The sequence below is a fragment of the Arctopsyche grandis genome, chromosome 5, assembly GCF_051622035.1.
Source record: "Arctopsyche grandis isolate Sample6627 chromosome 5, ASM5162203v2, whole genome shotgun sequence".
NCBI classification, from domain to species: domain Eukaryota; kingdom Metazoa; phylum Arthropoda; class Insecta; order Trichoptera; family Hydropsychidae; genus Arctopsyche; species Arctopsyche grandis.
In genome coordinates this window covers 3,790,445-3,807,169 of record NC_135359.1, presented here as the reverse complement: position 1 = coordinate 3,807,169, position 16,725 = coordinate 3,790,445, and the positions used below count along the sequence as shown (strand labels likewise).

The following is a 16,725-nucleotide window of genomic DNA, read 5'->3' as shown; positions in this document are numbered from 1 at the left end:
AACTATTATTTACATTGAATAAATATTATTGATCCCATCGGAAGTAGGTGTCAAAATGTTGAAATAAAAATTTATGTTTTTTTTTATTTGCATTATTTTGTTTGGCTTTTACGTGATTGACATTTTATTTCTCAAGTTCAAGTTTTTTTTAAATCAATAAAGCTATTTTTAATGTGTCGGAGTATGGTTTTTATTTCATTTAAAATCGAAAAGGAAAAACCAAACATGGAATGGAATCAATTATTTGATAATTCATATTTTTTAAAACTTCAAGTATAACTAAATAAAAAAATAATATATATGTACATTAACATACATATTATTGATATAAAAAAAAAATAATTGATCATTTACACGTACTTTTATTTTGGTGACAATATCAAAGGATAGAATATTTAAAAAGTCCACAGTAACTAGTTTAGTGAATTGTAATAATATAATATAAATTTTTTTATTTTGTAATACACTTACATATATGTAGGGGGAAGTACATAATAGGTCAAGTAATAATTGAAAAAAATAGTTAATTTTTTATAAAAGCTTTTTATTTAAAATAATAATTTTCAATATACATACATAGGTTTTAGTAAATTTTAAAAATAAATTTTAGATAGATCTACAGAATAGATATACACATGTATTCTGGATATTTTGGTAATGAATTATATACATAATTTATATTATATATTTATGTAGTTTCATCTATATCATGATAGGGAGGGGCAGGGAACTGTGAATTTATGTTTCTGTCATCAGGAGAAATATGGAGTATAAAGTCGGACACATGATACGGGGTCCAAAATACGAATTTCTCCGTTTGATAACCATGGGAAAAATAGAAGGTAGAAAATGGATTGGCAGGAAGAAGCTGTCTTGGCTTCGAAACATGCACATGTGGACCGATATGAGCGCCGAAGATCTGTTCCGAGCCGCTGAATACCGATGCGGATATCTTCAAATAATCGACGAGGTGGTTGCCAACGTTCAGATGCGGAAAAGGCATTAAGAAGAAGAATTTTCATGTAGTTTTTATAATATTTCTAATTGAGTTAAACATTTTGAAAGTCTCATTGTCTTTCTGTCAAGCATTTGAAAAGCTGTATAAGTTAACGAGCAGTTTACTTTACAAACATCTTATGTATGTTTATCTATTAAGATTCAAGATTCAAGCTTGTGAGGGTGTGTAGCATAAAATTAAACAGATTATTGCATTTTGAGTCGGATTTGTATTTATTCATTCAAGTAATATTATACATGGGTATTATGAATAGTTCATTGCAGTACATTTCAAACGTGGTTGTCGTAAATTACCACCATTTACAAGTATTTTCGCACTTGCACAATGGATGTGGATTTGGTTCCATCCAGCAGTATTCGATGTAAGAGAACAAGCATCTGCATGGCATTGTGTACGTGTTGCTTGGCATGAAGCACCAGTTCAGAGCCCACCAGAATGGAATGGAACTTGCAGCAGATCCAACTCCTCTAACACCGCCTCCTTCTTTCAAATTTTTAGCTTTTTGGGTAGGTCCTGTGAATGGTTGTACGTAAGCTGCAGCTGCATCTACGGGTCCTGCTGCTGCTGCTGCTGCTTCTGTTGGAGGTGCTGGTTCTACAGCATAGTCAACTGGAGTTGGTGGTTTTGGAGCAACAGTTGGAGCAGCAGTTGGAGCTACTGTTGGTGGTGGTACAGTAGGCACTTGAGGCCATTGATATTGATATTGATAGGATGGATATTGCCAATTCTGTTGTGATGGGTAATTCCATTGTTGTTGCGATGGATATTGCCATTGAGTTTGATATTGGTTTTGCCAAGATGGCCAAGACCACCAGTTTTGCGAGTTGGGCCAGCCAGACCAGTTGGGCCAGGTAGATTGGGTGGATGGAGTGTTGCAGCTTTGGCATCCTGCGTTACTCGCTGCCCAATTGTATGGGACAGCGCTTGAATAGGTGCTGGACTGAAACGAGATAAAAAAAATGAATGAATGAAAAGTCTACTAAAATGTGTTGGATTTTTAAATGAGATTGTGTCTTACGAAGGCGAAGCATCCGAGTAAGAGGAATGCGAGTTTGAACATGTTGCTTTCGGTTTGCGTAGCAATCTTTTAGCAACACTTTCCACGATAACACTGAAACTGTAGGCGACTATGTTCTGTTTTATATAAAGAGATGGCGGATGCATCGATCACGATCATTATTTTTTCTTGATTTAATATTTGTGAATATTCGACAGTGTAAATGTTTGGCGAATGTCATGCAATAAATTCGGTGCGGCGATGAAGACGTGTTTGTTGTAATTAAACATGTCAATCGTATGAAGTATGGGCGTGTACACATTTATAAATACATACACTTTGTTGTGTTTATTGTTACGTTTGGCAATTTTGTTTTTCAGAATCGTTTGACAAACTAAAATATTTCTCAATGATTTAATTTATTTATGGTGTTTTTCGTTAAAATAATTCGGATGTGACCAACCTATGACTTTATCAATGTATTTGAGGAATATAAGAAGGTCACAAAACAAAATTAGATAGCTATGTTCACACATACCGGTTATGAGAGCGTTTTCGATACAAATTGAGCGCAAATCTAGGGAAACTTACACAAGACAAAAAAATCTAAAAACAAAACTTTAAATATGAATGTAATAATAAAAAATAGAATAAAATAAGTTGGTACATAAAAATACAAAACAATTATTTATTAATCATATGTAGTGGGTTGGAGATAGCTTATAAGTTATTCCCCGTGAAGTCGATTATAATCTTATTATATTAATAAACGGTAATTATCCGATTGTCGATGGATAAGTTCGGGAAAAAAAAAGTTTTTTGAGACTAATTTTATTATACATTGTACATATAATACTTACGTATAATATAATATTATATGAGAAGATATTTCAATGGGTCTATGTGAAAAAGTTGTGTTCGCAATAAATTTCTTGAGAACGTTTTTTAATGATTGAATCGTTACAAATGTTATCAACACTATCCGCTTTATTTTTTTTTACGATATATTTATTTATTTATTTAATAGCAAATAGCTGATTGTCACATACAATAAAAAAATAACAAACTTAAATCAATAACTATAATATAACACATGTACATATTTTAACTATCAATCTTAATTTAATTACATCTCCCACAGAAGTATACATACATTGACACCTTTCAAGAAGGCACTTATGTTTTTACCACCTCTAATGTTTTCAGGAAAAGCGTTATAGATTTGAACATCCCTGTGGAAAACACCTCCTGCAGTTATTGCTGTATAAATCTACCTATAATTAATTTATTCCTATTTCTAGTTTTATGATTATGCATATATCTATTTATCACTGTGCAATTTATATAAAATGGTTAATTTAATCTCAATATATGTATTTCTTAATCCACAAAGTACATAAATTTTTCTCGCGGTTTTTTTCAATTATATAATCTGCGTGCTCTTTATAATTTAACTTACTAAATAATTATTATCATCTACTACTTCTACCACTTTTACTTCCATAATCACATCACTCATAACGCTTTTATTATTCATCCATATCATATTTGTCTTACTCAAGTTCAGTTTCAGTTTTTTCTCGTATAACCAATCACTAACAAACTGTAACTCCTTACATAGAATATCATTCGTGACTTGCACATCATCACCTACAATATAAGCGAGTGTATTATCTGTAATCACCGGAGCCAGAGGGGGCCGTGTATTGTTCAAAGGTTGTAAATGCATTGTTAAAGGTTTGCCGAACAATGGATAGCACTATGACTATCCTACCTCTAATTATCTGGAAACATATGAACAACAGGGGCTCTAATGTAGACCCCTGCTGCACTCCATATGGAATACCCAAATTTTTTGAAACTCTTTCATTAATTTTTATTTAATACCTTATTATGGTATCAGGACATGTACCCCCTGAACATGTACCCCCTGGACATGTACCCCCTGGACACATACCCCCCGGACGTAAAACCCCGCTGGATAATAACCTCCTATGCAAAAATCTATCGGAACAAATGCGAGAGCTGGTATCATTCGTAATTTCAGTGATAAAATCTGAATCTTCTTGGTAAAGTCGTAGCATCCCCATTATCTATAATTTTCCGATAGATGTTTTAACTTAGATGAAAGAAACATCATTTAATTTCGCAGTCTGGGAAACTTCTTTCTAAGCTGTGCCAATTCAAAGTCAACCATGATACTGGTTGGACTCAAATTAGCCATTCAATATATTTAATGTATCGAACAGTTTAATATAAGTATCCCGTCTTTTTCTTTATAGTAAAACGTAAATACAAGGAATGGCTCGCTCACGAATAAGTGCATTAATCGTGTATAGTTGAAAAATAACATGGGAGCAGTTTTGAAAGTCCCATCCGAGAACGAGTGTTATGTTGTTTCTAACAGTCAGATACTGTCACATGTTCCAAAGATTAATATTCAATTGTTATGCTCTTGGCCGGAATCATTAAAAATTATTAATTATTTATTACTATTGTTACGTATACTAAAAAGAGCCGCCGAGTAATTGCGATCGGATTAGGCCGGGTAGCGTCCTGAGAGACCATGTGACCGCTGTAAGTGGTTTTAAGGATTAGCGACAACCAAAGTGCATGTAGGCTAAACAATGGCGACCGAGTTGGCTGGTATTGGTCCTTTCGCAGAATTGACCTGTACCGTGTCGTGGGAATGTCGTGGGAAGACATATCCGTACGTGACCATAACAATAGGTAAACAAATTGGACGTCGAAGATGTCCTGAGAGATCTATCCCTTATAAGGTAATACTTATGCGATATCAGGTCATTCTGGACTGAGCACTGCCAGTGCGTGTATCTCCTTAATCATCAATAAATGCTGTGAAACCCACCCCTACGCAACACTATTTTTAAATAATTTTCAACCATGGCGGGGGTTATTGTTTAAGGGTTTTATTTTGCACAGGAGGTTAATGTGTAGGGCGCTTTTGAACTGGGGTATGTTTCCGGGGGGTATATGTCGAGGGGGTGTGTCTTAAAACCCCTTACACCTTAAACATTGTAATTGTTTGCAATGTAATCTTTATTGTTTTATGGTAGCATGGATTTGAATATGTCAAATATAACATTCATCTAAACATTTTGTATTGTATAAAATAAAACATTTTCCTAATTATAATAAGTCAAATGATTCACAATAAAATATGCTTCATCGAAATATATGTAAATAATGGTTTCAAAATATAATATTACGATTGAAATGTACATGTAATTAATCGATACAAGAAGAGTCATCTGTGTGTAAAAGCGACACCTCTTTTCGTCGAATATGTATTGGTATATTTTAACATTTTCGGATATTACATAGTAACATACGATAATTATTATTTGAACGTAGTATTACTAAGAGGATTCAACCCACGCGAGAAATATTTTGGTATTCGATACTTCAGAAATGATTTAAGGTAGGTGTGAAAGCGAAAGCCAAATATTATTCACGTAGGTTGGATCGATTTTACATTCATAATGAGGGTGTTTAATATATTTTTATTTTTGTCAAAATATAAAAATTCTGTATGTTATTATGAATTCCAAGAAAATGATCGAAAACTGAGAGATAAAATTTCGCCGACATTACTGGTGAAATATTATTTTTGAATTCACAAAAACAAATATTCATAAATTGCTTTTGGTATATATTAAGGCCGTATGATAATTCAATCTCCCAATATTTTATTTATCAAATTGAATACTAAGAGATTGGGAATTTTTTATTATTTTATAATGTTCATATGTATTTGAGTATTTTTCCTACATAGATAAGTGAACGCTTTCAGAAATTGAAATTAGATTGTTATCGATTTGTCATTTAATTTTAATACCGATAAATTCGAAAGAAGTATATGCTTATATATACAGATGACTCTTATCTGTATTAATTAATTATTTATGTGCAGTAGAAGATCAATCGTATCGTTTGTATATTTTATATTGATACATATGTATGTACATGTAGGTAAAATTAATGACATCTTATTATAATTTACCGTTGTTTGTATTTAAAAACATGAGCGGATCGTTAAAAGTTATTGTCCGTTTTCAATTTTAAAACGAATACCGCAAATAAAAAAACAGATTTACAAAATGCGAATAATTAAAATGAAGATATACCGGGAGTGTTCATGAGGACTGTAACCTTAAAAGGGGGATTATTCTGTTGTTTCACGACGAAAGCACTTTGGGAAAAACCCTTTTACCGAATTGGGAAAACCTTTTTGAGGGTCTACTGGATTGGGATGAGAGTCTGGAGCGTTGATAACGGGTCAAAAGTGGAAGATCGTCTTTTCTTCGGTCCTTAGGAACCATAGATGATACGTATTCCTGGAAATTTTTCTTTGTTGTGTAATAATAATGCGTACTTTCGTATATAAAATACGACGCGAATTTGTTTCAATTTACATGCCAAATAAAATACGCTCGCTATCCCTATACCTGTATTATCAAATAATACAAAATTAAATTTTTCAGTTCAATTGATGTCCATTAAGTTTGGCCTTCATACAAATATAGATTTACATATACGAGTATATCAAGTGAAATACTTTTATACTGTGTTTTACATAATTTGAAAAATTACCATTCTAATAAAAAAAATGTTTTTTTTCTGTAGTAGTAGTTCGATTGCTGAATCATGCAATCATCCATATAATATGAGATGCTCAGTAATATCGGATCGCTTCTGTCAATGCTTACTAAAAATTTGTTAAAAAAAAACATAGGTGAAGACTTTGGAAAGTTACTATGCACACAAGTCATTATTACTGATGCCATATTCTTCTTAAAGCTCATAAATGGTTTCCTTGATTGTTCTGATTTACTGAATAAGGTTAATTTCAGAATCCCAGTTCGGTACTCTAGACGCGTTGCACTCTTTTCACTTGATCCTTTCAATACTAATTCCCAAAAATATTTTTATCTGCAGCGCGTTTATCGTATGTTTAACGGAGAGCTGAATGAGGTTGATCTATTTGGTATTTCTCTACATCAATTCAGGTATAGCATCAAGAGAATCTTGACCGATTGATTCATTTCTTCTCCCATACTTTAGTTTAGTTATGTAATGTGCTATTTAATCATATTATAGCTTTCATTCTTTTCCTTTTCATTTGTTTATTTTGTATTTACCTTTTTCATTTGTTTTATATTTGTAAATTTCAATTTCTTCTTATATTCTATTTTATAACCTTTTCCAAATATTTTAATACTATAGTTTAATTATGCAATGTTCTACATATTTTTTCATGCCTTTATTCTTTACTTTTTAATTTGTTTTCCTTATATTTATCTTTTTCATTTTTGTAAAAATTTATTATTGGACTCGGACGTTACATATATTATTTATTTACTATTTGTTTTTTTATACATATCTATGTACATCCTGTCTGTTGATTTTTCAATTAATAAAATAAAATAAAATAAAAAAATATCTCGAAGGAACACTCATTTTTCTTAGGCTTGTATTTTACTGGTAAGTAGATATTTTAGTCTATTTTTGTCATTATTTAAATATGAAAGATCAGTATTTGTATTAAATGGCCAGTATTCATATTAAACGACCAGTATCCATTGTTCGGCTGGAATCCAGTACATATATTAAATGGTCAGTTTATAAGCATAAATGGTAAGTTTTATTTTGACATATTACTTTTTGATTGGTATCAACATAAGATTGATAAGATCTTGATAGACAATTTCATCCAACAGGCATTGCTAGTTCTGTTGGCGAACGTGCATCAGATCTTGCCGCAGTGCCGCCGTTTGCCCAGGCCTGCTATAGATGATTGTCAGAAGTGTAGAGTTCGAGATATAGGGAGGATTGCGGGAGAGATAATCAAAGACGATGTTGGTCCATCAATGTACGTTTATTGTACATTAAGTATACACACGTGCGCGTACGCACCTACCGGTGGCCGTCCGGCCAGCGGCTCTACTACCAACTGTCAGTTGGCGTCACATTTCTACCAACTCCCAAACCGTGTACACTCATGTGTACCACTGTTTGTACATCACTGCTCAACATTACTCATTACATAATTCACTCACACACATAAAATCCCACAGAAGCTACAAGAAGATCTGGATATATTTTTTATATATTGTTTGAATAATGAACTTTTTCTTAATATAGGTAGATGCTCTATTTTAAATGTACTAACATGCATAGCATTTTTTATTGTATTATTTTATTTTTTACTACTGTTGCGTAAGGGTCGTATCACAGCATTTATTGATGATTCAGGAGTTACACGCACTGTCACCGCTCAGTCCAGAATGACATGATATCGCCTACGTACCGCCTTATAAGGGGTAGATCTCTCAGGACGTCTAATCTGTTTACCTACTGTATAGTCACGTATACGGATATGTATTCCCACGGTATGAGAAGTGCAATCATTGTTTAGCTTTCATGCACTTAGCTTGTCGCTAATCCCTAAAACCACTTACACCGGTCTCACGGTCTCTCAGGACGTCCAATCTGTTTACCTACTGTATAGTCACGTATTCGGATATGTATTCCCACGGTATGAGAAGTGCAATCATTGTTTAGCTTTCATGCACTTAGCTTGTCGCTAATCCCTAAAACCACTTACACCGGTCTCACGGTATGCATTTAGTTAATCCGTTAACAGATATCCGTTACAGATAATCCTGTCCCATAGGTTTGGTCACACAGTGTCTGGGATTCTATTCGCTTAATCCGCGGCGTACGTAACACTGCTTTATTATCATTATAAATTTTTTATTTTCTCATTTTCTTTGTTTTGCTTTCTATTATTTTCTCATATTATTTTTAATGTATTGTCATTTTTATTTTATGCTCTTTGTAATTACCTTACTTTATTGTTATTTTTATTTCTTGCTTCTTAATGTTTAAATTTTTCTTTTTTCTTTCACCTATTTGTGAAAATTCTATAATGGTTTTCTTTTTTTTATATTATAATTATTTTTTTTGTTAACAATTTTGTAAATTTGAAAAAAAGAAACTGTAGATTTTCCTATTAAATAAATAAATAAATATATATTATATATGTATACATACATATGTAGTACCGTTTATCATGCACCCTTTTTTTTGATCTTTCGACTTAAGATCTTTCGATTTTCGATCTTTGCCTTCCGATATTTGCTTTTTCGATCTATACACTTTCGGTGCCGTGAGGTAGACCCCATTTTTGTATATGTATGTATACTAGCTGAACCCGGCATGCGTTGCAATGCCACAATAGCGCATGCAATTTCCATTCCCATTCCCGTTCTCATTCCCGTTCCCGTTCCCGTTCTCGTTCCCATTTGTCGGAAAAACGCAGGCAGCGAACACATTTGAAATTATTGGATTATTTGTTTATTTTAGCCTAACAACGCAGGGCGCGACGCGAAAACATTTCAAATTATTGCGTTGCAATGCCACTCATACCCGTTATTCTCGCTTTCGTTTCTGTTTTTGGCCGATTTTTTTCACAGTAAGCTTTCCGGACATGCATACAATAAATCCTGAAAGTTCCATCGTAATCGGTTGAGTGGTTTAGGAGCTTATACGAGACAGATAAGAAGTTCCATCGTTCCATCGTACAATAACGCATGCAATTCCCGTTCCCGTTCACGTTTCTCGATGCGTTTCGATAAGTGAATGTTTCAGTTTCAAATTAATACTTAATAATCAAATTAAATTATAGTAAAGTATAGGAACGCATACGTGACAGACAGACAAACATCTATCGTAATCGGCTCAGTGCTTTAGGAGCCTATTCGAGACAGACAGACAAACATTGATTTTTATATATATACATACATACATATATAGATAGATTAAAATACGAGTTGATAAAAAAAATAAGTCAACAGTGTTTATATTGTTTTATTTATAATTGTTTAAGCGAGGTTACATTATACATAATACATAACGGGACCGGTAGTTGACATTGGTGCTTCTGCGGTTGGTTCTGGTGCTCCAACGGCTGCTGGCACTGCTTCTGGGGCAGATTCTGCAGGTGGTGGTGGAGCATCTGTAACTGATTCAGTGCCTGTTGGTGTTTCTGGTGTTGTTACTGGTGTTATTTCTTCTGGTTTTGGTGTTGGTGCTGGTTCTGCAGCTTGTGGTGGTGGTGGTGGTGGACCCATCATCATTGGTGGCATCATTGGTGGCATCATCATCATCATTGGTGGCATCATCATTGGTGGTGGCATTTGTGGTTGCATTTGTGGTTGCATTGGTGGCATTGATGGTGCTGCATAGCTGGGATTCATGGCAGTCATCATCTGTTGAACGTTTCCAGCTGTATCCTGTCCACATGGTGGAGGTGCTACACCATACTGTGTCATCATACCAGCTACCATATCAGCAACGGCCTTATCCAATTGTGGTGCACCCATAGTGTGCTGAAAAAAATGATCAAAAATACTTTCAATGATATTTATCGTGTTTTTTGAGTAGATTTAGAAGATTTAAACCTTTTTACAGAGTAGTTAATTTTTTCTTTATTGTATATACATTAATCATACTCAAATAGTGGTGACATAGTAGGTAGGAAGGATTTTAGCCAAATTTTAATCGGGAACCGTTTCAACAATGAAATCAGAAAAATTGGTAAACTCTGAAAGGAAACGATTGACCTGAAGTCACAAATATCCAAGTCTGACCAGCAGCAATACAGATATACTCAGAAAAATTATTTTCAATCGAGGTCACCGGCGCCTTTCGGTTTAATATACTGCTGGTTAGATTTGGATGTTTGTTAGTCCAAGTCGATCGTTTCTTATCAGAGTTTCCCAATTTTATCTGATTTCATTGTTGAAACGGTTCAATTCATTGTTGAAACGGCAAACAATTATCCTACCCGGTGTCACGAATTTTCTGTATTATTGTATTTACAATTTGTAAAAATGTATGTATGTCTAAAAATCTATAGATGTCTCAATGGATTAATTATTAATTGTTAATTTCGAGTTCTTTCAGATTCTCGAAATACAGTGATTTATTTAATAAAAAATGCTGCATTGTTTGTAATTAATTATCCAGGAAGGCGCCTTGGGGTCTTCCTATCAAGCCTTCCTGGTATATATATATGTAAAAAAATATTGTTTGCACAGTGAGTCGAAATTTAAATGCATTGAATTAATCCTTACATTGCTGAAAAAATAATAGTTTTTCGTATTTCATTAAGTGAAAGCTTTGCAGTAACAGTCTCGTAGGTATTTATTTAATTGCACTTATAATATTTATTTATTATTTAATTAGAGTTTATTTTGAAAAAAAAAACAACTAGCTAAGCTATAATCATTCATGTTCGTAAATATATTAAAATTTTTTCCATAATATTCGATAGTTAAAACAAACTTATCATACATATGTATAATGTTGTCAACGTGAACATGTGAATAAATATGTATGCAGTTGTTTCATTATACTTACTTATAATTGAAAATTTATTAATTGATAGGGATGTTGCATAAGAGTTGTAATTGAATCTACTTAAGCGCATAGACACATTTGGAAAATAATGATAGATTATTAAATAAAAAATATTTTAATTAATTTACAAAATATAAATAAACATGCATTCAAAGTAATAATGAAATCAACTTACACCGAGGAATCCAATGAACAAGAACAATAGGCTGAATTTCACCATTTTGAAGATGTCTCGTATAAACAGTTCGACAAAACAATTCACACTGAAGCTCCCACAACTGTCGCTCTATCTCTTATATTCAAACATGTCAAATTGTTGTGTTGGCGAAATAAATGTACGAAATGCAAATGTTGACACGTTGAAAAAATATTGTAGAGCAATTTATCATTACACAGCATAAGGGCATTTAATTTTTCAGCACACGTTTCAGGCAATTATAAGTGTTAAAAGTCTACACGAAATATTTTACAAAATAAATGTTGAATCGCGTCCAGATTTTTTTCAGTCCTTGTTCGTGTTGTTTAATTTTATTTTGAACTTAAAACATATTTCGTAAGCGAGCAGTTTCCGTGTTAGATTTTTTTTCTATATGGCTCTTTACACTGTTACAGTGAATTGATTGGCTATAACGCAAATATGAATGTATACGGAAGATTCTTTCAGCTGAAGTGATCATTAAAACGTTACACTACACAAGTTTTCAAAGCAATAAAACGCCGAACGAAACGAGAAAAATCATACAGAGCAAACCTTGTTTTCATTTTTACATAATTGTATAATATTTATTATAGATACCATGATACAATATTAAAATTGCTTTTTTATTTAATGCACATTTTTATGTTTTTTTTTTTATCATTTGGAAGCAAATAATTGGGTATAATATTTTAGAAGTGTTTAACTTTCCATTAATAAAATTCTTTTAATGTTGGCTATTACTGTTAAATTAAAAAACGCAAGCATAATGTATCGGAAATGTATTTGAAGCACTTCTTAGCGTGTATGTTGAGTATGTGAATGTTTGTGCATTGAGAACAAGAGGAAAAGGCATAGACATAAATACATATACATATATGTACATACATATGTATATGTTACTTAGAGAAGAGAAATAAAATATACAGACAAAAATAAATGAATAAATATTCATTAAAAACAATAGCATTAATAATAGTAGATACAGTAAAAATATCAAATAAACAGAATACATGATATGGATTGTAATTGATAATATGGATTATGCATTTACAGCCAGCACCAATATATAAGAACCAGCTGTAAATATAAAACATCCCTGCGAGGCCCAAATCGAAGAGAGAAGATCAAAATTCGTCTCATACATCACATACAATTATAAAAATAAGGATGAGCGCAGGCTACCAGACAGATACGTTAAAATAATCTGCGCTCACTAAGGTGGAAAATATCACATTCACGCTTAGTAGCAACGATTTAATTGAGAAGTTGGATAGCTCTTGGAATAGCAGCCATTCGATAAACAAGTGTGCAAGCTGAAGGTACGACCATCAAATGATGATGATGATGATGATCACGCATATAATTATTAGGGTCATAAAGTCCCAAGGCCATGACGTATTACCACGTAGAATCTGGAGAACAAAACGAGTTTCTCCGAAGCTCAAGGAAATTATGTACACCCAAGCGTACCCAAAAGGGAAGGAGTAGGGTAGAGATATGGGTTATACCCATACTCTTTCATATTTCAAAAAGCAATTTGAAACGAAGAAATGCTTTTTGCACTTTTTCAATAATTATAGAGTAATTTTCTTCATGCGGATTCCACATAATCGCAATATACTCTAGCTTGTTTCTCACATGCGAGTTGAAAAGCAAGCGAGAAGACAATATATACATATGTATATGAAATAAGAAAATCTTCGAAAGGAAAGTTATGACCAATTTCCAAAGTCCCGCCAGTTGATTAGCCCTGACATGATACGGTCAAGTGATGTGAACTCCTAATTCAACGAGGTGTAACAAAGTAAAAAAAATGATGGAATTCGACGTGTAGTTTGCACTCGTCGGCACTTGTACACATATTTGCATATTCGTCGATAGAATGAAACATATCTAATAAACAAACGTGGCTCTCGACAGACGTCTGAACGCTACGTCAATGGTTTAAGGCTGACATTTTCCGAAAAGTCAAGCTTTGAATTTTCCATGTTAACGTTTTGAAAAGAAACTTGTCCTTAAGGAAGATGCATGAGTTGAAAGTAGCTCGGCGTCCAAGTTTTACATCTCAAAAGTTGAGTTAGTGAGTATATACATACGTAAATATTAAATATATGTACGTGCATGCAGTCTATGTACATATATTGGTAAATATTTAATAGCAATTGTGTGTTTTACAATAAAAACAATAAAAAGAGACCTTGAAGTTGAAGAAACAGGCAGACACTCAATTAAAATTTTCAATTCAAAATAAATAGACATTATTTTGCGAAAATTTTTGAGTGTAAGTCAACATCTTTTTAAAACAACATGGATGCTTTTAAAAGCTCTTTGCGAACGTTTCAAAGAACATAATTTACTCCACGCGGTTGGCTTTTTTTTTCGACGTTATCTTTCCCCCTTTGCTATCATCAAGCTTCGGTTATAAATTGGCAAAGTTTTTGCGGAAAGTATCCTCACTAGCTCTTCAACTACTCTGGCAAATTTCAAGTTGAAAAAGTTTCGAATTAAAACGAAAATGCAGCGTATTCACCATTAAATTGCAACGTCAACGTAAAAACCGTCAATGTTTTACAATCAATTAAGTTTCGTTTACACGAGGATGCAATACGGTTGTTTAATGAACGTTAGTTAGTTTTAAACTGTTTGACTGAACCACCGATTGTTCAATCGAACCATTTAATTTTTCGCTTTAACGAATCCATTATTGAATAGTTGAAATTCAGGGAATGAATGGAATAATTTTATTTAAATTAGGAGAATCTGTACGAATTTCTGTATTTTAAGATAGGATTGGGTAACCTTTTCGTCAATATTCAGTTTGATTTGTTTTAGGTTGATTATCCTCATTTCTCGGATCCTATGTAAATAATACGGTCTATGGTTATTCAAGGGAATTGAATTGTATTGAGTATTGCGATTCACATCGGGCTTCGTAAGTACTTGTATAGTATTGTAAATTCAGTCTACCTTACATTTAACATGGTACAGGTAGACTATTAGATAAAAATATCAATTGCTGCATGTTTTTATTTAATTTTACAAAATGAGTCTTTCGTAATAATAAAAACGACGTGTTTTTATGAATTCAATAAAGAGTTTCCGCTGTAAGAAGAGTGTAAAATTGAATTCGCTTTTCGAATGTTAATATCTCTTACCATGGCACATTTTTAAGCAAAATATTTCATACCGTATTACCGTGCTCACTTCCCAATTAGGGTTGAAACACTATTTTTTACATACCTCCTTTACGTTTCACATGGCTTTCGTGTCAGTGGTCATTTTTATCTCTTATCCGATCGGTTTCATACTTTGCCATATTGCTCATTTTGGTCATTAATACACATTAATGTATCGTCTGCCATTACGTTGGAGATAAAATATCGTATACAACGCGTTTTAAACACGCGGAAAGTAAACCTCCCTGACGTTTAATAAGCGTTCGTCCCGTATCTTCCAACCTGTTCGCCTTGATATGGCGATATAATATTTTAATTGTTTAAACGCCTATAATTCACTTTATATTTGATGAAATTTGCTCTATTGGTTATCGTTATCTCTAATATATAAATATTTATAGTTTTAACTCTCATATGTATATATAAATTTCAAATTTGGCGTGTAGCTTCTTGTAGGGTAATACACGATATATATTGATTTATGGCCAAAGATGTCAAATCTGACATTTAACGGCTAAAAGAATATCTCTTCACGGAGTTTTATCTGCGAGATAAGTATTCAATAAGAAGTAATGTTGTATCTAATTGTTAATATGATTTACAATAAGCTTACATACATTTAGTTTTTTACAATAAGCTTACATACATACAAATTTCATTGTTTATTCCTTCATAACAAACTTTCTAACCAATACAAGCTACACATGTACACAGATCAAACAGTGATAGTTTTATTTTTAGTTATCAGCTGATTTAATTTATCTGATGATTGAAAAGTTCATTTCTGTAAATACATAAACTCATTTATGGACAATCATACATTGATAAACTATTCTTAACTGTATGGATTACATTGCAATTTCATTGTTAATATGATTACAACTTCAATTTTATCATTTAAGCAATCTTAGTATTAATAAGCTATTCTAAACTGTAACTCCTTAAAGAAAGTTTACAAAGATTACGAAACTCGAGTGATTGGAATATTTTTTATATAATCCTTACAATTGCTACGATAAATCTCTACGCTCTTTAAGTTGAATTTGTTGTTGATGTTGAAAATAAATATATATTAGATTTCTTTTAAAAAATGATTTTGACCGAAAATACTTATTTTTAGTATTTGAAACAACTACTCTTTGCATCAAATTTCACTAGAAATTCCTCTATTGTTCAACCCTACTTTCTCTTTTTTAGTTTATTAAAATCTACTTATTAAAAATAAAATACAAAATTGTCCTTTTAACGAAAATCAGGGATTTGAAAGAAGTGGTGAAATTGAAAGATTGAAAAAATGTGAATTTGAAAGTTGCCAAAAAAACTGGAATCAAGTATAGGGAACAGGTTTCAGTTGTTTTAATACATTAAGACCCTTGAATAAATCAGCTGATACCTAATAAAGGACATTTGTAAAAATAAAATTATCGCTGTTTGATCTGTGTACATATATTAAGCCTGTATTGGTCAGAAAGTTTGTTTTGGAGGAAGAAATAACTGAAATTTGAGGTTATGGGTTAAACGTCAACGTGCGGCCAGCTTTGATTGTTGGTGAAAAACTATTTGATAAATTATATTAACAATTAGATACTACATAACTTCTTATTGAATACTTATCTCGCAGATAACGCTCAGTGAAGACATGTAGTTCAAGCATTTTTTCGTACGAGCGTTTTCAAACGCGTCTTACATGATATTTTTGCACCATCGTAATGGCGAAGGATCCATTTACTTACATATATTCGGATAAGAGGCAAATTTTTTCCTGAATTGTAATTGTAAGTGAAACGTAAAGGAGGTTTTTAAAAAAATAGATATATTGTACAAATAATAATTTCGTATGTTTTTTAATAATAAGCAAACAAAGAAAGATAAAGCATGTTTGAACAAT

General features: G+C 32.4%; 2 protein-coding genes across 2 annotated transcripts in view; both read right to left on the bottom strand.

Moving 5' to 3' along the window:
- Positions 1–12,488, bottom strand: part of LOC143911644 (uncharacterized) — a 146,005-nt gene extending 133,517 nt beyond the window's left edge. Inside the window, exons 1-3 of the mRNA XM_077430623.1 lie at positions 11,638–12,488; positions 9,611–10,429; positions 9,093–9,558 (exon numbers count right to left, since the gene is read on the bottom strand). Coding sequence (XP_077286749.1) covers positions 9,938–10,429; positions 11,638–11,682 — 537 coding nt within the window. The 5' untranslated portion in view covers positions 11,683–12,488 and the 3' untranslated portion in view covers positions 9,093–9,558; positions 9,611–9,937. The remainder of the gene's footprint in view (positions 1–9,092; positions 9,559–9,610; positions 10,430–11,637) is intronic.
- Positions 1,203–2,316, bottom strand: LOC143911642 (uncharacterized). Its single transcript, XM_077430621.1, has 2 exons — positions 2,037–2,316; positions 1,203–1,958 (listed from the first exon to the last, which is right to left on the bottom strand). The coding sequence occupies exons 1-2, from the start codon at positions 2,076–2,078 to the stop codon at positions 1,308–1,310; spliced, it is 693 nt and encodes a 230-aa protein (XP_077286747.1). The 5' UTR covers positions 2,079–2,316; the 3' UTR covers positions 1,203–1,307.
- Positions 12,489–16,725: the final 4,237 nt, after the last annotated feature.

Bases quoted from the DNA above. Each gene is read 5' to 3' on its own strand.
- LOC143911642 (XM_077430621.1), bottom strand. From the start codon at position 2,078: ATGTTCAAACTCGCATTCCTCTTACTCGGATGCTTCGCCTTC. The intron at 1,959-2,036 runs GTAAGACACAAT...ATCTCGTTTCAG, and splicing joins TACTCGGATGCTTCGCCTTC to TCCAGCACCTATTCAAGCGC.